The sequence below is a fragment of the Acomys russatus genome, chromosome 13 (assembly GCF_903995435.1).
Source record: "Acomys russatus chromosome 13, mAcoRus1.1, whole genome shotgun sequence".
NCBI lineage: Eukaryota > Metazoa > Chordata > Mammalia > Rodentia > Muridae > Acomys > Acomys russatus.
Genome location: NC_067149.1, coordinates 16195868 through 16221361, shown reverse-complemented (window position 1 = coordinate 16221361; position 25494 = coordinate 16195868). Strand labels below are relative to the sequence as shown.

Below are 25494 nucleotides of genomic sequence, written 5' to 3'. Positions count from 1 at the left end.
AGAGATGAAAGAGAGGCGGGAACCAAGTTGCTTGCTCATGGGCTTTTCACCAGCAAAAATGTTTAAGTTCTTGATAAGTGGTTAAGAGCGATGGCAAATACATGAATGTTTGCTTTCGTTGTTGCTGATGTTAACTCAGACTTTACTATTAGACAAGACATCTGCGCCTTCATCTCCTACAGGGCAGCAAGGTGCTGCAGAAACCACCCCGACTTTCTCCTCCCACTCAGGAATTCTGACGCCCAGTGCGGCTGGCCTCTTTGGGCTGCTGTGAACAGCCTTTCTGCCGCTGCTGCTCTTGCTGACTGACTTTCTGAGTGTGCACGGCAACTTCCCCATGGGTCATATGTTTTTCCAAGACTCACAGGAACTCACCCCAGAGAGGCCAGGAAGTTCCTCATGTGTCTCTAAAGGCTTCCTTCAGAGTGTTGTCAGACTCCCTAAGTTAAAGGTTGGGGACTGAAACGTTGGATGGCAAGTTCCGGTGGAGCGGTACAAGTTTGCTGCTCAGGAGGCTTGTCAGATAAGGAACCTGGGTCAGGCAGGAAGTAGTGTAGAGCACAGATTCCAGGGTCCCCAAGAGCCAGGGGCAAGGCTAAGGCACCCAGCACTCCTGTGGTACCATGTGGCAGCCAGGTAAGCTGTAGAGTCCCTTTCCTCCTGGGCTGGGTGTACTTCCTGTCTCAGTGCTTGCTCATGTGACTCCCGTTGGCCAATGGAAACGTCGACAGACCAGATGTGCATAGAGGTTTGAAATGCATTGACTGCAATACATTTACTGGTTCCTACCATCCTTTAGTTCCCAGTGAGAAGGGCATGCCCTGGTCACCAAGTTCGGTCCTTGGATACTCACTTTGCATTAGTCTGCAATGCTTCTTGGAGATGTAATCAAAGATGTACATGGCTTGGAATTCAAAAGCGGTCTATGCTGGAAACACCGATGGGTGGGTAACAGAAGTCATAGGGCAGCCAAGCCCGTCCAGGGGATGAGAAGGAGTTCGCTGGTGGAATTGTGACTTGCAGAGAACTGAGAAAGAGAGGGACCAGAGCAGAGCCCCGGGACAAGAGGCAAAACACCAGGCCAGGCTAGACCCTGAAGCCCAGCTGGAGAGAATGCTCAGGGTTGTGCACAGAGGCAGTGGCCACTTATGTACAGCACTGTTGCTGGGCCAGCCAGGTGAGGGTGGAGACCTGGTCGGCCGGCTTAGTGACAGAAAAGCAATTGGTGCTCGTGAGAAGCCATTCTATAGAGTCCTCGGGGCAAGAACTTCAACAGGAGAAATTTAGAAAAAAAGAGGAGAGATAACAGCAAGCTCAACAGTTCTTATTTAAAAAAAAAAAAAACAAAAATCTCAGAATCAGCCTATAGCGAAAGGAGGAAGTACATCAAGAGTTTTTTTGTTTTGTTTTGTTTTTTTAAGATGTGAAAAAAAAAAAAAAAACCCAGCACTATAATGCTAATATTGTTGGGAAAGATCCAAGAGAAAGAAGAGGTAATGATGTTGAGCTGAGCTGCAGGAGAGAGGACAGGGGCGGGCAGCTCATACAACAGGGAGCAGGGAGCTGGGTCATCTACAGACAGCATGTGGGAGCTGAGGGAAAGCACGCAGTTATCCAGGGGAACTGACGTGAATGGGGGTGATGGGGGGGCAGATGTGTGGCCTGTATGTGGTGATTATGGGGAGCCCTTGGAGCCTGCTGTTTGCAGAAACCTCACAGCAGCCCTGTGGAGTTGCCCTGTTCATCGCTGCATTTACAGGGAAGTGAAACAGAAAGCACTCAAGGGACGTATCCAAAGTCACACAACAAGAAAGTGGTAAAGCTGGGATTTGAACCCAGGCAGTCTGGTTTGGGGGCCTAGAAGCTTAACTGCTGGCTTAAGCTGACCTAATTAAAGACGTAAAAGCCCAACACAAACTGAACTAGATAAGAGTGAAGGTCAAATTAGTGTTTGTGGGGTAACCACTGTCTGCCCAAGCCTGCACCATAGGCCTCTGCAGCAACTCTTTGCCCCACGGATGTTAAGGATCCCGTTTCTCTGAAAATATGAAGGCCCAGGAAGAGTCCATTAAAAGGGAAGGAAAACTGAGTGAGCTTTTTTTTTTTTTTTTTTTTTTAACACATGTTGGGTAACACACCGGGTACACAAAATGGCAGAAGCACTGACCTTTGAGCGGTTCTACCTAGCCAGAATCAACTTATCTGCTGAATGCATCCAAACCCAGCTTGCATCAGGCTGGGGGCCACTTGGACCCTCTCACCCAGGCAGGCCTGGGCGCTGTGGTCCTTATACGGCAGGAAATTTAAAGAAGGTAACTTAGGCAGAAAGTTCGCTGCCTGTCTGACCACTTTTGAACACCAAAAAGCTTGAGGCGAGGAGGAGGAGGAGGAGGAAAGCACAGAAGGCAAGGCACCCGGAGAAAGCTGTGCGGATTCTCTTTTTATTTAATTAAAACCACAGCCTTATATCACAGACCCGTGCTAGCTTCACAAAAAATTTCTTAACAAACGCCTTCTGAAGAAAGTGTGATCATAACGCCACAACGTGAACAGCCACCCACTTCCTCAAAATGCAAGGAAGCAGACAGTTAAAAAAAAAAAAAAAAAAAAAAAAAAAAGCAGAGGCTGTTGTTTATCACAACTTCGCTTCAGTAAGGCCTGAGATTCTTCCGAGCTCTGCTTCCCATGAGGCAACGTGTCAACTGAGATATTTCTGGTAAAAGTGAATGCGAAGCAGGGTGCCAGCCCCTGTGGGACTGTGGGTGGGATTAGGGGAGCTCGGGTGCCAACCCCAAGTGACAGATGGATGGACCTTTCATCTGAGAGAAAGAAGGAGACACGTGGGCAGATCATTCTGGAACGTAAGAGTGCCCGCGAAGCAATCACCAGGCAGAGAAGACAGACAAACCAAAGGGAAGATCAGAAAAGCAAAAAGGGCACAGACTGTGACACACTGGCCACTTGACCGGCTACTCACCCAAATCGGAAGCAAAATGTCCCTGAAGCTGCCAAGGAACTGGGATTTCAACTTGAAAGCGGAGGCCGCGAAAATAGGTACCGTCAGGGTCCAGGTCTTTCCCTGGGGGCTCGTCCGTGTGAGCACCCGCTTTGCATGCTGGGCGGTGGGAGCTCTGTCAAAGCAAACCTTGAGGCTACACGGAGTTTGTCGGAAATTTGCATCCAGGTCGATGTGTTGTCTGAAGTTCTAACATGCTGAGAGGGGGTTCTCTTCTGTCCGGGGGTGGGGTGCGTGGGTCAAGGGGTCTTTGGATGGTCTCAGGCTGTGCATCGTACACAGAGCTGAGCTTTTTGTTCATGGCGCCAGAGAGCCGGTTCTGTGAAGCTTGGAAAGCCGGCTATCTGTTTGAACGGCTTTCAGTAAGAGCACAGAGAAGGAGGTATTTTGAAGGGATTCACTTGTGGACGGAGTGAAGCCAGTGTTACATTTCTGTGAGGCCAGCCCAGCAGCCAGTGAGGGGCTACCTACAGTAAAACAGCAGACAAGGGCAAGGAGGTGTCAGCATAGAGACTTTTGAAGTATAGGACAGTGTTCAAGAGGAACAGAATGTGAGCGAACCAGGAAGAGTTGAAAAAGATAGACCTTAGTTGTCCAGGATAATTCTGAGGTGTTCTGGCCCTCAGTTCATACCCTTTCCCTCTAACGACCACAGTGATACACTGCTTCAAAGCTATTGTTTGTTATTATATAGATGTCTTTCTTTTTCTGTCTTTTTTTGGTTTTGTTTTGTTTTGAGACAGGGTCTTGCTGTGTAGTTCTAGTTGGCCTGAAACTTGCTATGGAAGCTCAGATTCACAGAGACACCTCCCCTCCTCCCTCCCCTCCCTTCCCCTCCCCTCCCCTCCCCCTCCCACCTCAGCCCTGCTTTACTTTAGTGCTGGGATTATTGGCATGGCCTGAATACCTGATATTTCTTCTACTATAAATTGTATTTTTAAATTGATCACAGTCAGATGAAGCAGTTGGGCTGAAAGCAGTCAAGTATGTTACACATGCGCGTGCGCACACACACACACACACACACACGGACATACACACACACACAGACATATATATACACAAACAGATGTACACATGCACATGGACACACACAACATGCACACACAGACATACACATGTACACGGACATACACATGTACAACGGGCACACACACGGACATACATCTGCACGCACAGATATACAAAAACACACACTTGGACATACACACACACACACACATGGACATACACATGCACAATGGACATCTCTCTCTCTCTCTCTCACACACACACACACACACACACACACACACACACACACACACACGGACATACCTCTCTGCCTCCTCTCCACAGTGAGGTAACTTCTTGATTTTAGACATTGGCGTTGAAGTGCTTGCAACAGGTTGGAAGGATTTTGCTTGGAAGAGGGTTTAGGCCGGATGTGGTGGTTGGTGTAGCCCAGTGAAAACGCACAGTGAGAAGGAAGCAGGGCAGAAAGGGGGGCTTTGACCGTCAACTGAAAGTAACCACCTTCCCAAACAAAGCTGGAGCTGTGTGTTTGTGTGCTGAGGTTAGTTCAGAGATGAGAAGCCGGCCAAAGCTTTCTCTCCTGCCCATACGAACACGTACACTCTGACGCCACCCTAGTTCAATTGTAAACTAAAGTGTCTGTGACTCTGTTTGTTGGTAAATTCCCTGCCTCTCTGGCATAAAGGCAACCTGCTCTCTCACCATCTGTGTTTCAGCTAAAAATCGGGAACTTGAGAAAATAAACGTTAGACTTTTTTTTTTCTCCCAGAGATATAGAAAATCGCCACATTAGTCTGAAGCCTCGGTTAGACTGAGCAGGTTTTATGCTTTCTACGAGCGGTTCTTACAGGTGGTCCCCTGGATTGCTTACTGTTGAGCAACCTCTACTGCAGGCTAAAAACACAGACTCTCAGGGTCCACACGGACTGTCTCAGGAGGGGACCCCCGGATCCTGTATTTTAATGAGCATCCTTCTTTGAGCTGTCAGTTTCCTGAGCTAAGGGCAGCAGCCTCAGAGTCACTGTGCACAGTGCTGAGCGCCTGAACCAGCGGAGCGAACGACCAGTGTTGACCGAGTGAAGTCTCGCTGAATGACATATAATAACAAGTACATAATGTTGAGAAGAGTCTTTGTCGTTATCCATGCCATCCATCTACATGTTAGTCACCATGTGGCAGAGTGTCACGTGGGCTGGGATCCTGATCAGAAGCACAGCCCTCTGAGGAGAAAGTGCCTGATTCAGTCACAAGATCTTCAGCCCCTTCTCCCACACCCCATGCCCAGACACAGCTGTAGGATGCTGTTTATCAGGGTGTCAGAGAAGCCGCCTCCAGAGGAAGGGCCGTGTAGTCGGGAGCCCCCACAGGGAAGCCACGGGCTGGTTTTCTAAGCCTGGGTGGTAGGCGTAGAAGGATCACACTACTGTGCCTGGTCACCGCTGACATTTGTGGCTGGGTGACTCTTGATTTCAGGGGCTTTCCTGCACATTGTAAGGCACTTAGCATCCCTGGCCTCTACCCCCTATAGGATGGTGACACCCAGTCTACCACCACCCACTGTAGCATCTGCAGACATTGCCAAGTGTCCCCTGGGGAGAGGTGACAGTAATATTTTTCATAGACCCACTGTACAAAGGTATTTCAGTTATAAGGTCATGGGAGGATAGTTCACCTTTTAGGAGGCTTTTTTTTTTTTTTTTTTTTAAATCAAGATGTGACTTGTAGGGGATGGGAGGGATGTTTAAGCTCTCCAAGAAAGGCTCTTGAGTGGGGAAATACAGAGACCTGACCACTGTAGAGCACAGCAGGGGGACCTGCCTCTCTTTTCAGTTCCTCTCATCTTGAGTGCTAACCAGGGCTGGAGGGAAAGCCAACACCCCTGAGACTTGGGAGAGCACTGCAGCTATGCTGTTTTGTAGAGCATGGCAGGTACCCTCGGAGTAGCAGAACTGCCAGGAGACCACCTGCATGGCCTGGGTGCTCCTGGTGCCAGGGTGAGAGAAGATGAGGCCACCTAGCTTCTGACCTATCCGTCCTCATGGGGAACAGGAGCTAGAGATAGAAGGTAAAGGCTCCAATCTGGCCTTGAGGTGGGACCAGGAACATATCTTTCTTCCTTGGATGTGTAGCATCACCTCCTAATTTAGTTCAGCAGTTTGAATTACAACAGCCTGTTACTGTGTTCATGGTCACACTCCCCCAACCTCCCACCTAATATTTACACTACTTCCTTTCTCTCTCCCTGTGCATGTGTGCACACGGGTGTACACATGTGTGTATGTGCATGTAGAGGTAAGAGGACAGCCTCAGTCATCGTTCCTGACATAGGAGCACTCTCCGGCCTGGGGTTAGATGGCTAGGCTAACCGGTTAATGAACCCGGAGATGAGCCTGCCTCTGCCTCTCTAGTGCTGGGATTACAAGCCCCAGGCACAGATGGAGACACAGACACACAGAAGTGGAAGGGAACGTATAAAGACACCCACGAGTGAGTGGAAAGTAGGTAGAAACCACAAATAGTAATACTTGACCGAGAACCACATGAAAATACATAGTTTTATTAGTTAACGAGTGCAGGTGAGAAGCATCGTGGTGCATTTGTTCTCATTCAAACAATCAAACGAACCGAGGAAATCTGGTCACTGCCAGCGGGTCCATGATGTGGTCCAGGGAGGTCTCTCGAGCCGAGCATCCTGTGATTGTGGAGAGCAGCCTGATTTAGCTGTCCTGAGCGGATGGCCCACATCCCAGAGAAGCGCGGTGCTTGCCAGTCGGCTAAATGTGCAGGAGAGATGTGCACTAATCAGCCAGGGAATGTGATTTGGTGCTCGGTAGCATCTTCACGCGGTGGAACACTGCACAAGAGCACGGTTATAGTTAATTGCAGTAATACCCAAGTGAAGCTGAACAGCAACACTTTCATATTGGAATTCTCAGAGGGATAGAGTGAAATTCATTCACTTTGTGTTTTAAAAGAGTACATATGTTTGTATATAGCAAAACTATAAAGGAAAACAAAGAGTTGACTCATATAAAAGTCAGGGTTATAGCTCTTTTGGAAGAGAAAGGAGGCAAAATGCATTTGTGTGGCATTCAGGGTCCTATGTCAGTAATCTCTGTGCCTACCAAAGGGACAACAAGAAGTCTAGATACACAGTAACGCATCAAACACAGGCAAACTTTGCTAGCATGCTTAACTGTGGGGAAAAGGCTTTGTCACTTTGTCACACGAACGCGTTATTATTCTAATCGCTCTGAATTAGGAGCAAGTGTTCTTACTGCGTTGTTAATAATGCCCAGCGCTAGCCCCCACTCCCAAGTGCTTGATCAAGCGAATTGGCCAAGGTCTTCCCACAATGTGCGCTCCTTTAGCAACTCAGCAGCTGGCTCCAGCAGCCCGCGTTAGCTCAAGAGGCTCCTCCAAGGCAGGAGCTGCACTTGTCCCAGGTTGTGCAGATGCCTGGCCACACACCCCTCAGATGCCCAAGGTCATGCAGATGCCTGGCCACACACCCCTCAGATGTCCCAGATCATGCAGATGCTTGGCCACACACCCCACAGATGCCCAAGGTCATGCAGATGCCTGGCCACACACCCACACATGTCCCAGGTCCTGCAGATGCCTGGCCACACACCCCACACATGTCCCAGGTCCTGCAGATGCCTGGCCACACACCCCACACCTGTCCCAGGTCCTGCAGATGCCTGGCCACACACCCACAGATGTCCCAGGTCATTCAGATGCCTGGCCACACACCCCACACCTGTCCCAGGTCCTGCAGATGCCTGGCCACACACCCCACACATGTCCCAGGGTAGAGGGACTTCTTAAACAAGCTCTATCATTTCACAGCTGCCATAGCAAGAAGAGATAATGCCTTTCCCTCCTTTGCTCATCACCGCTTTTCTTTGAAAGAGAACTTCATAGGCTTCGCAGCCTGATATTAAGGCAGCTGGTCTATGCCTCTAGAACCCATGCATAAGTAGAGACAGGCGGGGTAACAACTACAAGGCTGTGCTGAGACTTGCTACAGAGGTCTCAGGGACACCACTGAGCCAGAAGTCGGCGGGCACCCTCTTCCCATCCAACCACATTCCTCCATAAGGACGCTGACTACTGTTTCTTAAACTTTCTTTAATTAAGACCTTATTTAGCCCAGGGACATTTTACACAACTCCAAGTATTTAGGTATTTTAAGTTGGTATACAAACCAGTATTTATTGGTAATAATTCATAAGAAAAATTTAAAAATAACGCCATGGCATGCGTATCATTTTAATACTTGTTAAACATGAGAGCAGATTTACACACCAGTGAGGAAGATGCACTTGCTTGGTTTTTTGCACAGAGGATTCAATCTTGGCTGAATAGTTGGTGCTGCAGAGCACAGGATCTTTAAGGATTTTCAGAACTGATTAATATTTTGATTTTATAACTGCCAGTGCTGAGAACACTACTTTGCATAAATATATAATATAAAATGGCGTGTGACAGGGAAGGTGGTTAAGTGGTTAACCAAACTGTCTGTTCTTGCAGAGGAGCCAGGTTCTGCTCCCAGCACCTCAGTGGCAATTCCCAGCCACCTGTAACTTTAGTTCCAGGGGACCAAGCACCCTCTTCTGGCCTCTGTAGGCACCGCCCTCGTAAGTGGTACACACGCATTCATGTAGGCAAACACTGATCCACACAAAATAAAAACGAACGAATCCTTATAAAAATAAAAGCGGATGGCAAAAGTATGTTGAGGGCCATTTTAGAAATCGCTAGAAATTCTGCCCTGACTGTAAGCCAAAATTCATGAGATGGTTTCTTTTTAGATGAAACTCAAGCCAGCAACTCAAACAAAAATATAAAACCAAAGATTCTAATGCAAGTCGGCCCCGAGAAATATACTAATTTGATATTTACATGCCAAGAGTGACAGTAGGAAAAATATTTTTTAATCCAACCATTTTGCACTACAGAGGTGGATATTTTTGTACGTAAAACCCCTGCAGCTGGGACCTGAGATAGTCCCCTCTATGAGCTGGTGTATCCGAGGCGCATATTGGTGCCGCGTGATGGCAGGCACAGGTGCCAAGTGCGCACGTTATACGCGTGGAGCCAAAACTGCAGTAAAATCCCGTGACACAACGTGGGCGAGTGACGTCACATGCGCCCCCCACCCATTTGCCACGCATTTGAGTTTGAGTTAACCTTTGGTCACTGCGGGTTCAGAAACCGTTCACTCTTGCCGTATCTTCCACAGCGCCCACCTCAGTCACGTGAAGCTCCGTGGGGCTGTAGGCCACAGTTTAAGACGCTCCGGCTGAGGAGTATGTAGTCTTCAGCAAGTCTCAGACTTCCCCTCCGTCCTGTGTTATTTTTACTGTGTGGCGTCCCGTGCCTGTTTTATATCGTTCCTCTTCAAGAAAGGAACCAGGCTAGAAGGGCTTGCGATGGAACCCCAGCAGCCGCTGCCCCTTCCTCTTGCATTTCCCAAGTCAGTCACGCTCACTGTGGACTTCAGCTGACTTCTCTGGCTCTCTCCCCACCTGGGCTTCATCACCATCCTGCTATGGTCACAGCAGGCACCGGGTTCACCGGGAGTCAGCTAATCTCCGGAAAGATGGTGTAAGCGGTCCTTTATGACTCCTCTGAGGTGATGCCTGTGGATGCTTCTGAACTTGTGTGATGTGACTCAGCCCTGACAACTCTCGGGTCACCTTTATCAAAACAGTTCGTTCTTCCCTCTGTGGACCTATGAGTGAGGGTGACCCCCAGTCGTCTGGAAGGATTGGCATGGCATGGGATTTTGGCATAGGCCTGGGCCGTCTGTTGGTGACTGACAGGCCTGGAGGAGGCCAGCCAGATGTTAGGTGTGGAAAGAACATGGCCTGGGGTGATGCTGACAGCTGATGGCACACCTAGGGCACATAGCTGAAGTTCTGCAAATACGATTCGTAACAGCTATGTGCCGTGAGGGAGGAATACAGTCTTCGCTACACATCATGTATGTGAGGTGCTCAGCAAACATCTGTGTCCTTTGTCTACAGACAATCTCATCTTTAGCTCAGATCAGAGCAGCAACTGTGCTTGGGTTCCCCACAGAAGAAAGGCCACCGAGCATGCCTCTTAGTGGTGTACCTTTGGGCTTTATTTTTACTACTTGATGAAAGTTTCCTGGTTTGGAAGCAAGGACTGGCATGTGACAGCAGACGCGCGCACGCGCGCACACACACACACACACACACACACACACACACACACACACACACACACACACGAAAACTTTCTGAGATTCCAAAGCTCAGATATTGCCCTACGCACTTGGTCCTGATAAGGCAGCGGGGCCTACTGTGTTTCCCCCATCGACCTGGCTTCCGGGAAGCCAAGACTCAACACCAACTTCTTCTACCATGGATCAGCAAACTTGCCTTGTTGCTGCTTAGTAAGAATTTATGTGCTCTTTGAAGACACCATATAAAAACATGCAACGCATCAGTACCCCTTGCTCGTATATCCTGTGGGCAGATTTCATATTTCTCAGAAGCAGCTGATCACTTAGGCTCTGCCTAAGAAGGGTTTTGAGGGCAGGATAGTGTTGAGGAGCGTTTCTTCCGGTTTTGAGTGAAAAGGCAGCCGCACACATGCCCTTTCTATCTCTGGACTTCCATGGAGCTGCGCCCTCCTTGGCACACTTGTTTCTTCATTCGCTCACACCTGTCCGCTCTCTCCTAGTTGACAGGTGCTTTTCAAAGAGTGTCCCTGGCTCTCTGCCATGTCTCTCATGTGAAAAGCACTCCCCACCTTTCTGAAGAACATCTTCCTTATCCAGCACAGTCTCCATAGGCAGAGCCGATTGTGTCCCCAGCACTGCCTGGCTTTGACGAACCCTGCCCTCCTCAGTCGTCCCAAATGCGCCATGGCAGATCTCATTTCTAAGTGCCTTTTAGTGTTGTATTTTCAGGCCTTATTTTTACTACAAAACCAGGCTCCTCACGGCTGGATGCTGGCCTCTGGCAGCCAGTCACTTCCGCCTGTCCTTACACCGCTAACGCAAGTCACTGAGATAACAGACATTCACCTGTCACCTCCGGTCTGTCTCAGCCTGAGTGCCCTGGGCCCCTCCTGAAATTCACATTTCATCTTTATTTTGGTGCTGAACCCACTCTGAGCATTTCAAATTCTCTCTGCCATCAGCTGGACTGGGGGAGGTGGGGTGCTTCAAGGTGTTTTGTGTGTTTATTGAATTGAATTTTTCACAGCATTTGGGGGAGAAAACGGAGCTGGGGGAAACCTTCGTTAAGCCAGGAATCTTTACTTTTCCCAGGAGCTGTTCTTAGCCTATTTGAAACTGGTACTGTAGCTTCGTCCAACGACTTTAAGGAATCTTTCCTTCTGCTCACACGCTGGAGGCCACATCTGTCGCTGTGTTGCAAGGCTCTTCCCAGAATCACACAAAACCCCACCTTTATGTATCTATCCAACATCTGGCTTCCAGCTCTGCCCTCTTCATCCATGCCATGGCCACCACCCTTTCCCTGGAGGGACGTCTAATCGAACTGCCCAGGAAGTTGTTTTGTTTTGATCATTTTTCTTTATTCTGGCTGATATGTGTTACTGGGTGCTTATCGTGTACTGGGAACTCCACTCAGCTCAGGGCTCTTAAAGATAAAGAGATTAAAATTCTGACAGTTTCTGGAGGACAGATAATGTGAGCGGTTTTGGGTCACGACAGGGATACAGGACACATGAGCTTACAGCAGGCATGGCAAGGTCAGCTCAGGCACAGTGTCAGCCTGGATCTGGGAAGGACTCATCAAGACCCACCCTTACCAAAGGAGCTGTCGACGGCTGATGGCTGCTGAGGGAAAGAGAGCCAGTTCACTTCATACGCCCACGTGCCTGTAGACGGTCGGACCCCTGTGCATGTTCTGGCAACACTAAGTGGACTCAGTGGGTTTAGAAAAGAAAACATGGATTTGGGAAATCAAAGTGGTTGCACGGTGTATGGGAGGGGACAGGGGTGGACTTGATCAAAACGTGCGGAATTTCTCAAAGAATACATTTTGTTTAAAATATCACAACAACAACAACAAAAATATCACAACAGTGACTTTTATTTGATGAATAAGTCTTAACACTCCCCCCCCACTAAAAAAAAAAAAAAAAAAAGAAGAAGAAGAAGAAGAAGAAGAAGAAATAGAAGTGTGATTGTCATTACAAGGTTTAAAGAACCAGCAGAGGGTTTGTTCCTTAGGTAAGGCCTAAGAAACCTTCCACTCTCGGGCTGCATTCTCACTGATAGCCAGCAGAGGGCGCCCACAGACCATGCTCTGTGGTTCCACACTCCAGAGAAACTTTGTTTTCCATGTACTTCTCCAGAAAGCCTTGGGTTTAACCAGTTCTCCCAACAGCATAACGCTCTCCCAAGGTTCATCCTTCTGTGGCCTGAAATGGGCGGCATTGTGTGATTACTGTAAAATGTAACTGCCTGTTTGTCTTTTCAAGTAAAAAGTAAGCTTCCAGGCTAAAACGTTTTTTGAATGAAAAGAAAAAGAGCTTGACTTGGGAAGCCATTCCTAGCATAAAGATGGAGTCGGGACGAGATTTGAGAATAGAGCCCTTAAAGACCTACACACATGGGTTGGATTACAAGCTCAGCCCTTTGCCACCCGTGATTTGGGCATTACACATCAGCCTCCCCTAGCCAGCACAGGCCACCCACTGCACACTGTGCCATCTCTGACCTCCTCCCATGACCTCCACATCCTGTGTGCTCAGTTACCTCTTCTATCCATATCCTGGAGAAAATCTAACCACTGGGCTGTCTGGTTCTACTTCAGGCTTACGCCCATAACCCTAGGTGGTCACTCCCTCACAGGGGTGCTGAGACCCTGACTGAATTTTCTATGCTACAGTTGCCAAGTGCCTGTGACTAGTAAAGGTAAAGAGTAGAGATTCCCATCTCCCAGTGCTGGAGGCCAGGAAATCCAATGTCAAGGTTTTAACATTGTTGGGAGTGGTGAAAACCTAGTGCATATACATAGCACTCCTGCGGGCATGATGGGTAAAGAGAGGGCACACACTGTGACTTCAGAGGGTGGAGGCGTGGAAGAGGGCAAATCCACTTCCTCATAACACTGTATAAGAGGCCTGGGTCAGTCAGCTGTTTACTGCAGAGACAAAATACCCAATAAGGTACTTGAAGGAAAAAAAAAATAACCTTATACTTATTTTGAACATTTCAGTCCAATGTCATTTAGTTCTCTCTCTCTCTCTCTCTCTCTCTCTCTCTCTCTCTCTCTCTCTCTCTCTCTCTCTCTCTGTCTTTCATTTGTTTGGCTCTTTGTTTTAAAGGATTCCTCTGTGTAACAGACCCAGCTGTCCTAGAACTTGCTCTGTAGACCAGGTTGGCCTCGAACTCACAGAGATTCATTCTGCGGCTGGAGTGCTGGGATTAAAGGTGTGCACCACCATGCCTGGCTAGTGTTATCTCTTTTGGTATGAAGTGAGACCAAATATCAAGGAAGACAGCTTGTAGCTGAGCAAAGATGGTCACGTCTTGGTGGGCAGGAGGCAGCAGAGAGGGGGAGTGGAGTAGAGACCAGAGACAAAAATGTGTCCCCCGCAGAAGCACACTCTACATCCTCCACTGGGACCCAGCTTTCCAGAGTCCCCCCTACCACCCACCCCAGCTGTGAGGTCAGGATCCTTAAGACCCAGAACCTCTCGATAGCACCAGGCGCTAGAGACCAAGCCTTCAACACGGTGACCTCAGTGCATACCATGAGCGTGTTGCCCTGCTGCTCCGTGTCCCTTCCCATGGTGGATTAGAACCCTGAAACTGAGAGCCCCAGCAAGTCCTCCGGGTGTCTTTCTACGAATGTACCATGTTTTTCCTCCTCAAGGCCTTAACCATTGCTCGTGCTCTTGCTCAGACTTTCATGTTTCTTTTTCTTTTCGAGACAGGGTTTCTCTGTGTAGCCTTGACTGTCCTGGACTCACTTTGTAGACCAGGCTGGCCTCGAACTCACAGCGATCCGCCTGCCTCTGCCTCCCGAGTGCTGAGATTAAAGGTGCGTGCCACCACTCCCAGTGTCAGACTTTCATATTTCAAAACGAAAACTATGGCAGTGCAATGAGAATTGCTCATGGGGAGATTCCATCCACTCCCCCATTCCCCTCTCGTTCCATCTTCAGGCATGAACAACAGGCGAGGGGGGTTGCCCATCTGGAGACCTGCACAGTAGGGGGCCTTCTGTAGTCTCCTCAGGTTGAGGTATGAAGGCAAGAAAGCTCCGTGTCCCGCCCACCTCTGGGCCTTGGGGGGGGGGTGAAGGAGGGGGGAGACTGCGTTCACCACATGTTGGCCAGGAACAAGGGAATGGTTTCCTGGCTCTTGCAGGGGCTGCTCTGTGTTTGTCAGGTGGTGGGGAACTCACATCCAGGAAAGTCCGCGCCAAAGAATCCATGCAGGAGTGTGATCTCACTGTGAGAAATGGAGCTGCGGTCAGAAGGGGGGGGCACAGGCTTTGACACAGGAACCCCCATTTGCATTCTTGTACCCATGGGCTCTTGAATGTCAGTCACGGGAATGTTCACTTCTCAAGAATTCTAATTAAACGTCGGCCCCGCCCCGCCCCGCCCTCAGAAGCGTCTCACTCGGCCTCTCTCAAGCCACAACTTGGCTAGCCAAGTCCTCCATCCTCATCTTACCCCACTGATGCCACCCGACATCTTCGCCTTGACACAGGCTTCTCGAGGCCCGCTTGACCCCACACCTTCTGGCTTTCCGTTATCTCAAAGGCCACGCGTTCTGAGACCCTTCTCTGTCACACTTCACAACACTCAGGCGTTTCTGGCAGCACTGGCCGTGCCATTCATGGGGACACCGCAGGGCTCTTGTTCAGAAAGGTTTGTTCAGAATGACGGTGGCAGCCGAGCATCAAGCTAGGTGATGTGACTTCGTCAGGGCGGGACCGCGTGTGACCACGTGGGCTGCGTGTCTATGAAGCTGGCCTTGATAGGGCTCAGTGTATCAGTCTGCTATTGGCCAGGTGGTCTCAGGCCTTCCTGTGGCTTGAACCTGCAGCTGCCACCCTGCTGATATCTGTGGTCATTCTTGAGGACTCTGTGCAGCTCAGACAGTCGTGCTTGGTTCTCCTCAGCGGCCTCTTCCCCCCTGCTGTGGATAACACCGGGTTCTGAATTCTCTTCCCAGTCACTTTACTTGGCTTATTCAGCGACTCCACTCTTCACAGGGGTGTTGCAGTAGACACCTAGAGTCCGCTGAATTCTCCCTTTTCTCTCTCATCTCACATGGAACGCATCCGACGAAGCTCTGGGCTCACCAGCCCGTGTCTCTGGTCTGACTCTTTCTACCATCCCTGACACTGGAACCCTCAGAACTCCTCAGCCCTTCAGCCTCAGCAGTTCCCCCATCTTCTCCCCGCGCCAACCCTGTTCCACACAACACGTTCTCCACATCAGGCCTGACTCAGCCGCTCTTCAAGAGAATCAAATCATGCCATTTGTCCCTCCAAGCTATGGCAATGTACTTAGAATTAAATAAAAAATCAGGTTTTCCGTCTGTAGGGTAGGCATACCCCTTCCAACCCAGCAGGGAAGGCCCCGCCACTGGTGTCTGTGTCCAGGCACACTGACTTCTGGCTCTGGAAGTGCTCAGCTTGGAGTTTCTCAAGGCTAGGCCTCTGTTCTCCTTAAATGTCCTTTCTTTTGTCTTTCTTTTAAAAAACATTTTATTTAATTTTGATTTATGTGTGTTGGTGCAAGAGTGTCAGATCTTGGAGTTACAGACAGTTGTGAGCTGCGATATGGGTGCTTAGAATTGAACCCGGGTCCTTTGGAAGAGCAGGCAGTGCTCTTAACCACTGAGCCATCTCTCCAGCCCCTAAACGCCCTTTCTGAGATGTTACCACTCCCTACCTGCCACCTGTTTGGCTTTAGCATAAACATGATCTCTCCAAAGAGCTTTTGCTTGGGCACAGCGTCTGATACGCTCCAGTGTCTTTGCGTCCCACTACCTTAGTCTCTTCCTGACAGTGTGATTTAGAATCTGAAATTATCTCATTTGTTTGTACCATTGTACTGTAGGCTCCCTAAAGTCAAGGCTTTGCCCAGAGAAACCAGAGGCTTTGCTCACACACTGGGTGGTCAGGGCTGTTGGCTTTTATCTAAATTCATTTGGTTTCCTCACTCCCAACACAAACTTCACGGCTAAAGACTTTGGATGAAAACTGGGAGCGGGTGGGAGAGCCTCGCAAACTCCAGTGTGAAAAGCTGGAAACTGGTGCTAAGAGCCAAACTGGAGTGCTTCATCGTAGGCCATTAAGGCAAGTTCTGCCCCAATGGGCAACAGCTTTCCCCTTCCTTTTCATATGCATGACCTACTAGCCCCCTTTCTGCTCCAAATGAAGTCTGGCCCCTAGATAGCACTGTTATCAGGCCTACACTGAGGATTTTCCCTTTGTGGTCATGGGCTGGTTTCAGTGAGTACACGCCCTCTAGAGGATGTATGAAGAAGTGCATATAAACACTGATTCCCGCTGAGGTCTGTAACCTCCCGAAGTATGTTTCTTAGTGCTAGGAAAGCCCTTCCCTTTTAAGAAATCTAGTGATGGCTGGTCTGGACATTATGAGATGGATGAGCGGCCCCCACCTCTCTGATCTAGGTTGTTTCCTGGATATTATATGTAAAGGCACGCAGAAGAAAAGACCGTGCTGGTGGAAAAGCATGGCATGGATTTTCTAGTTTGGTCTTGTTTTCCTAGCCCAAGCTCCATGGGCTGGACCAATGCAAGTGACAGCTGATGGAGGTTCCTAGGAGTGCTTTTAGCTGCTTGAGTATGGGTTCCAGATGCCACTGCTGTCAGCCTTAATGAACTGATGCAGACAGGAGCCACTAGGTGGCGGCAAGTCCAGCCAGAGTGTGCAGGTGGCCGCTCCTTAGTTAGAGGTCGCTGTGGCGGTGTAGGCTGAATTCTGAGATTCATTTGTTGTTGTTTTTCTCTTCCTTACTGTTGAGGGGAGGGCGTGTACTGCCCTTGCGGTCACATACTTGGTCCCTATGAAGAGCTGGCAGAAAAATCACCCTCCGAGAGAAAGATCCCGGGGTTGTTTCTAACTGATAGAGATGCTCATGACCATTGGCTATAAATATCGACCTAGAGATTTTTCTGTGACTATACTGCATCACCCCTCACAGGTAAACACTGAGGAGTGGCACTACTGATGACTCTGAGTCTGCCTCCAGAAGATACCTGTCAGCTGTTTGCCAAGTGGCTGTGCCATTGGCTGCTTCCCGTGAAAGCGCCCACTTCTTCTTGCCCTCCAGGCTTTGCTGTCAGTTTGCCTTTACATTTTACCGTATTCATTCTAATATGTTTGTGTGAGCATTCTGCTGTGGTTTTACTTTACATTTCCCTAGTGACTAATGGCAAATAACATCTTTTCATCTGTCAAAATGTCAGTGCAAATATTTGGGCCATTTAAAAAATTGCCCTGTTTTCTCAGTGGTGAGTCTGAGAACTCCTCCTCTTCCTCCTCCTCTTCTTCTCTCTGTGTCTCTGTCTCTGTCTCTCTCTCTCAAAGAACATTTTATTGAGTATGTTGTAAGAAGGCAGCAGGCTGGGAAGTAAGTGGATCGCCACCTCCAGTCAAGACTGAAGTATATTCTGAAATCAGGTCTTCAGCCGGCTGTGTGAGTGGAGGTGCTTTCTCTGACTCTGTGACTGTCTTTCGATCTCTTACGTAGATCAAAGAGTGAAAAGGGTTCAGCCTGGTGAAATCTAGTATCAGGTTTGTTTTTTTTTTTCTGTGTGGATTATGGTTTTAGTGTCGGAAGTTCATCTTGATTATCTTAGCCCAGGATACTCTTCGAATAACAAATACTCTCCATAAACGTTAGGGACTCTGAGTCCTCCCCTCCCCTCCTTCCTTCAGTGGCTTATGAACACTTTCTTTCACTTTTCCCTCCCTAATACCACCCACAGTTAGGTGTGGCAAACACGGATTTCCCACCTGAGCTCTTAGCTCTCCTTCCCCAGGCAGCCCAAAGACCACAAAAGGAGCATTTCCTAAAGTATCTTTTATCGCTCAGACAAAGTTCTGGAAGCCTGGGGAGCTGGTGCACATTTTATGGCAGAACTCTCCGGAACATCACTTTGCATGCTTGGGAAGCTGCTGCCCCAAACCCTTCTACACACCAAGTAACGAAACCCAGTCACTGATCAGCCATGGAACATCTTCCCACACACCGAAGGAGCAGACGCTCTCGGAGGCTTGTCTTGCCTCTCAGTGCCGCTCTCTTCTACTTCTCTGGGATCTGAGTTTAAGGCAGCCCTTCTCACAGCTGGTGTGAGAAGGAAATGCCTGGGAACAGAAGATAGAAGGGGGCGTGTGACGGGGGGGGGGGGGGGGGGAGACAATGTCCGAGCTAAGAATGTCAAAGGAGGAAAAGAGTGACTCACCCGGAAGCACACGAAATGGTTGCTTTTAGTCATAGTAAGATACTTAACTCTTGAGCTGGGTGTGGTGGTGCACGCCTTTAATCCCAGCACTTGGGAGGCAGAGGCAGGCGGATCGCTGTGAGTTCGAGGCCAGCCTGGTCTACAAAGTGAGTCTAGGACAGCCAAGGCTACACAGAGAAACCCTGTCTCGAAAAACCAAAGCCAAAACAAACAAACAAAAAAGATACTTAACTCTTGCAGTCAAGTTGTCCTCTGACCTCCACTTATATACATATACACTGTGAAATGTGCGCAGATGCTCACACGTATGCATGGCATGAGTACACACACATACCACATACATACAAAATTACATTAAAAAGTAAATAAAAGAATTAAACGTTTGCTGTTTTTCTAAATGTAGTAGCCCAATTCAGTTTATTATGAACTATATACACTGTTTTAATTTTTGACAAATATCTATTTTTGGCAGGATTTAGTTGAAGGGAATTATTCTCTAGAACGTAGCCCATGGGGGAACTGGGGCAATGACAGAAACACCAGAAAGCTACAAATCTACCCAGGCATCAGCCTGGCAGAGGCCACCACCTAGTGCAGCTATTTTGGAACTCTGGTGTCTCCTGGAGGCTCAAGTTTTCCAGGAGAAGCCTCGGGTGGTAAACTGTGTTTAATTTTGGTAAATTCAAGGGTTTGAAACAAGAGTGCTGTATCAGTCAGGGTTTTCTAGAGTCACAGACCACAAATATTAGGGACTCTGAGTCTTTCCTTCACCTTCAGTAAAAGGGAACATTTTTTTGGAATGACCTACAGGCTGAAGATTGGCTGGCTGGGAACGGAAAGTCTAAGAATCTAGTAGTTGCTCAGTCCCACAGGGTTGGATGTCTCAGCTGGTCACTCTGCAGATGCTGGAATCCTATAGAAGTAGTCTCCAATGCCAGTGAAGGGATGGGTGAGCTAGCAAGGCGAGGACAAGCAGGCAAGGAGAGAAAACTGCTTCTATGTCCTTATATCGACACCGAGCGAGCAGAAGGTGTTGGACTAGATTAAAGATGTGACTTCCTACCTCAAGATCCGAATCAAAGGTCCTAACTAGAAATGGATTCACCCACTTCCAGCCAATCAGAATAGCTCTCACAGGTGTGCCGTCCATTCTGGATTGTAGTTCACTCCAGATACAGCCAGGGTACCAACTGAGAACAAGCCATGACAAGTACGTACTGTCTCTTGTCACCAGTGTGTGCTGGCAGCTGTGAACACATTTCCTGAGCAGCTTGTGCTGCTTGCTGGAGCCAGGGTGGACAGAGAAACTGGGTCACCAAATGACAGGCGTCTGTGCTCCAGGCAAACTAGGGGCAATCATTCCTGTTTATTCTATTTCATCCCAGCTTTGTGGGATCCCTCCCTCTTTGATTATTGACTTTCAGAATATTTAAAAGACCCATGTCTTTTATTCCACCTTTCAAATTTCACTTTTTTTTCTGCAAAAGAAATAACCTATGATATTCACAACACCTAAATTTTAAAAAACCAGTAACCCCCGAAGAAGGGGAAAAATCTAATTTCCAGAGTCATGTTATCAAGTTCAAAAGCTGAGTGCTCTCTCTCTCTCTCTCTCTCTCTCTCTCTCTCTCTCTCTCTCTCTTTCTCTCTCTCTTTCTCTCTCTTTCTTTCTCCAAACTAAATCACACAGTATATAAAGAAACAAGAAAGTATGTCCCACTCAAAGGGGGGAAAGTAGATCAGCATAAACTATTTGTGAAAACAAGATAGAAAACATAAAAGAAAATCAGAAGAAATGCTGAATCTAAAAATTATTACAAATGAAAGTTTTACTAGAGGGTTTCAAAACCACATAGGAAGAGGAAGCAAGAAGAATCTGACAACTCAAGGGTAAGATGGTGGAAATAGTCAAGTCTGAGGAACATAAATCCTATTAAAGAAAAGTGCTCAGAGCCTTATGGATATGAGTCAAGAGAGATACGCTCATCGCGACAGTCTCAGAGGAAGAGAGGAAGGGGAAGAGAGGGTTCTGAAGAAGTAATAACTGAGCGCTTCCCACACTTGATGAAAGACATGAATATAAAGATCCAAGATGCTGAGTTAATCACAAGTGTGATGAGCTCAGCGCCCACCGCGATACATCAAAACCAGAAAAGTGTTGATAAAGAGAAGCATAAAAGCAGGTGAAGAGCAGGGACTGATCACCCACAGAAGGTTCTCAGTAAGATTATGAGAACATTTCTCATCAGACGCTTTGCAATCCAGAATCCTGATGAATTCAAGCCTCTATAAGAAGAGGAACTGTTGACCAAGAATCTTATACCCAGCAAAACTACCCTTCAATAGCACTAACTCAGCTCAGATAAAGGTGCCTGCCAACAGCCCAAATGACCTGAGATCAATCCTTGGGACCCACATGATGGAAGGCCTGACCCCTGAAAGCTGTCCTCTGACATTCACATGTGCTCTGCACACATACACACACACACACACACACACACACACACACACACACACACACACACAAATAAATAAAAAGTATTTTTAAAAGTGACAGAGAAGATAATACACTCCCAGAGAAACAAAAGCTACTGGCTGGAATTTGTTAGTCTTTCCAGGCCAGAAGTCCTAACTGAGGCCTTAAGGGTCAAAATGGGAGGTTACTAACTGTAACTCAAAGACAACCAAGACATAAAGACATTAGGAAATGTGTGTGAGAGCTACAATTATCAAAGCAAGTTATAACAGTGCTGTGAATCTCTACCCTTATTTCTGCATGACTTAGATGCTTAAATATTACTCTAGATGCTAACTGACATCATTGTAATTTTGGTTTATAAACTATACACTTTTCTTAATAATTTAAGGCACTTAAAACTTTTATGATAAAAAATTGGTAATTTTCTTGCAATTATAAGATATTAAAATGTAATTTGATAACATTAAGAACTGAAGACATAGGAACACATACATTAAAAAATGGTATCGGTATATAATTAAAGTTAAATTGGGATAAATTTAAATTAGATCGTAATACCTTTAGACTACTAAATGTAATTCCAATTGTAATCAACATGAATTAGCTATATAACATATGCAAGAGAAAAATAAGAAAATTAAACCCTTTGCTGTAAAAGTTTATCGAATAAAATAGTCAAGTGGAAAACGAAGGACCAAATGCTATCAGAAATGTGAGAAAGAATAGCAAATGCACAGAATTAAGTTCCTCATCATCAATAATTATTTTTTAATGTAAATGACAAAATAGCCATCTTCAAAATGGAGAAAAAAGCATGATGTGCTGTTTACGGGAGGCTCACTGTATACACACAAACACAGCAGATTAAAACGGAAGGCTTTGAGATGGCCTCCCTGCAAACACTAACTGAAGGAGAGTAAAGACACATGTGCTCTCAGCAGTCCACAGCTGTAGAAGGGGCTGAAGACTCAAATCACCAAAATAAAAAATGGAACCAGAGAAAGCGCAGCCTGTTTCACGGACACCCAAATAATCCAAGTTAGTACACTGGACAGTTATATACCAACAACCTTGATAGTGAGAGCAGAAGGAAGAACATGGCAGGCATTGCCACACTACAGGGCTCAATCAGGAAGAACTAAGAAATTGGAATAAACCTACAGCTATGGTCGAGACTGAATCAAGAACCACACACCTGACACTTCACCAGTGAACTCCATCAAAGTTTTATGGTTTTAAAGGTATTTTTATTTTATTTTATGGGAGTTGAGGGTTTTGGCGGCATGCATGACTGTGCGTGTGGTACCCTTGGAAACCGGAAGAGGATCTCAGATCCCCTAGAACTGGAGTTACACATGGTAGTGAGCCACCAGGTGGGTGCTGTTAATCCAATCCGGCCCTCTGGAAGAGCAGCCGGTACTCTTAACTGCAGTGCCATTTTTCAGCCCCATCATCAAAAATTTTAAAAATGACTGACATGAATTGTTCTTTTTTCCAAAAAAGAATTAAGAGGAGGGAAAAACTTCTCAGCTTGGTTCACAAGCTAGCATTACTCTGAAATCAAAGCTAGCCAAAAATGCTACAAGAAAACAAGCCATTATCTTTCATAACCTTGTTGTAAACATTCCCAACAGAATGTTGGGATTCCACATTATCAAATGCCATGCATTGTCATCATGGGACTCAGTACTGGAACTTAGGATGACTCGGCCTTAAAATGTCAATCAATACAATACGACAAGCCACATAACAGGAAGAAGGGGAAAAAACACGATTAAAAATGCCACAATTGTAGCAGGGCTCTGCCACACCAGAACACCCAAGATTGTCATCTTCCACTCTTGATTACTGACTCTCAGTAAGACTGACGTTGAATGTATTGAGTTCACAATCTCCTGAGAACACTGAGCTTTAAAAAACTTGTCTCAACTATAGATTATACAGACCAGTTATTTAACTATACTTGTGTTCATAGAATATTCTAGACATTTGGCACAGATAAGTGACAGAACAGGCAAAATTGTTTAACTTTGTCTATAAAGTATTTGACTTTATAAACCACTGGAAATCATTCTCTTTACCATGTGGAGATTACTTTTATTCTTCACTGTTTACATTGTATGTGTGCAGTAATATCTCCCCTGCCCCCCATCCTCCCCAACCCCCCACCCCTCCATCCCTGCCCCCAACTACATCTTCAGATTTCATATTACTCTTTTCAGAGTTCCTTCTTATTGTTGCTGAGATAACCTTGGCCATTTCTAAAGGAGAGCTGTCACTGGAGGTCAGAGATTGCACAATACCAGGCATGGGGTGGGGGTAGGGTGGGGAGGGGGCAAGGGGGCGGGAAAGTATAGTAGAGTTTCCCTCTTGAGTTCCCCCTGGGACCTCTGTCTGTCCTTGAGCAGAGTGACTGTGCAGGAAGCACTCCTCACAGCAGGAGCTCCAGGAGCTCAGTGCTCCCCCATTTGTTATCTGATTAAAGGATGGAGGTGGGGGAGGGAGCACATCCATCTGAGGGAAGGGTGACCTGTTTAGTGTGACATCTGGGTGAATAGTGTAACCAGCAGGTCTGGAAAGGCCGACTTGAGGAAATAAGCCAAGGTAAAACCCAGGGCAATGGCTGATTGCTATGGGATGGTGTGTGTGTGTGTGTGTGTGTGTGTGTGTGTGTTTGTGTGTGTGTGTCTCCTTTGAATCTATCCCTTTATGTCTTCTTTGCTGACATATATGATAAAGCTAGTTCCACATTCAATGTAAGCCTTTGCTTCATGCTTAAGGAAGCGTCTTTAAAAATATGGATATTGTATTTCCCAACCACATTGCTTTGATCATGCTTGACAACACTAATCCATATTTTATGTCATCAACCTTCTGATCATGTGTAAATTATTTCCATTTCTAGCGGGATATGGGATCCTTTTGTCAGGCTGTATCATTGGCCATCAGACCCCAAGTACTAGTCACACATTGGGTAGAGTTCAAGGCAGAAATTATTCTTCCCAGAGACCGGCGGTGGCCCCAGGAGCTGACTAGAACAATGTCTGAGGAAGGACAGAGGTCTGTGGTCCCCAGGACTCAGGGCTCGATGGGTCAGAAATGTTGCTTCCCTGGAGGGACTCAGCCTGTGGAAGGTAGGGTCCTCACACATAAAAGCATCCCGGATGGGCTAGTTCTTTATGAATGTTAGTGGATAATAAAGCGAAAACCCTTAACTACAGCGCCTAGTCTTGATGCTGGGGGAAGGGCATCCCTATATTAATGTAACGCTTTCCCTGGGCAGCTCATGACTCTTAATATCCCACAGTCCCACAGATGGCCCCAGTTCCTCCTCACATTCACGTGGGAGAGGCAGGCAGCTTCTAGATAGCCAGAGCCATGGCTGCCTTGTCTCCTGGGGCTCATTTGCCACCCCCTCACCTCCGCCAAGTCTCTACTTGTCTGCAGCTAGGAAGAGGTACTGCTCAGTAGGAAGTGCTCACGACTCTGCAGAGCTTCTTGTTATTACACTTGGTTTCCTGTTATGTAGAGATGGGCAGAGAGCGAGAGAGGCAGAGAGAGAGAGAGAGAGAGAGAGAGAGAGAGAGAGAGAGAGAGCTGTAGCAACTGATGGAGACCCGTGCAGACACAGGAGAGGCAACAACACTCTACAGTTCTAAGAAAGCCGCAAAACATGAAGCGCACATGAGTGTCTCGAGGGGTACCCTAGACTCGGAGCGTTTTCCTGAATGCAGGAAAACTTTCGAGACCAAGGCTTGTTCCTAGTCTGGGTTTCTAGGGCTGAATGGATAAAAGAAGCAGAAAGCCACGCTCTGCCAAGCCCCACTCCTCTCCCCCATGCCCAGCCCCACCACTGGCCCTCTATCTATCACTACCCACCCCCCCATGTTACTGCTGAGACAGCATCCCTGCCTGCCTTTTCTGTCAGAAGTCATCACTATCTATTGGTCAACACGGTCACCTGACTGGCAATGGAAGATATTTCCGTCGATGAAGTGAAGCGCACCCTAGTCCTGGGCAGCAAAGACAGGGGTGTAGAGAACACTTCTAGGTGTTATACAAATCTGTTCTCCGGCAGCGGGGGGGTTGGCGAGTGTCCGGGGAAGGCTCCTGTGTGAGCTCAGAGCACACAGCAGAAGGCGCTCTGTGGCCTCCTGTCAGTCTCACAGCTCCTCTAGGCGGCAATGCTCTTCATACCGCAGTGAAAATGGAATTGTGGTTCCTTCCTTGGTTGCTTGCAGCAGGAGTTAGCAATGGATTTGCTGCCCAAAGGGTACCCCAGAAGCTTCCCCTCAGCCTGGAGATGGCCCTGGGTTACCTCATCATTCCTGCTTCCCACTCCCAGCTGCAGTAGGGCTGGTTAGATGCAGCAGGATTACCTAATATGTCCATCTTCCTGTTAGTGGCAACAGAGCCTGGGTGGTAGGTTTGAGGTTTCAACACTGTTTCTCTGCCATTGTTTTTTTTTTTTTTTTCAAGGCCTGATGAGTGTCACATATGACACACTGGGC

General features: G+C 47.5%; 1 protein-coding gene across 1 annotated transcript in view; it reads left to right on the top strand.

Moving 5' to 3' along the window:
* Positions 1-2618: 2618 nt before the first annotated feature.
* Positions 2619-25494, top strand: part of Arhgap25 (Rho GTPase activating protein 25) — a 76436-nt gene continuing 53560 nt past the window's right edge. Inside the window, 1 exon segment of the mRNA XM_051154669.1 lies at positions 2619-3054. Coding sequence (XP_051010626.1) covers positions 2727-3054 — 328 coding nt within the window. The 5' untranslated portion in view covers positions 2619-2726.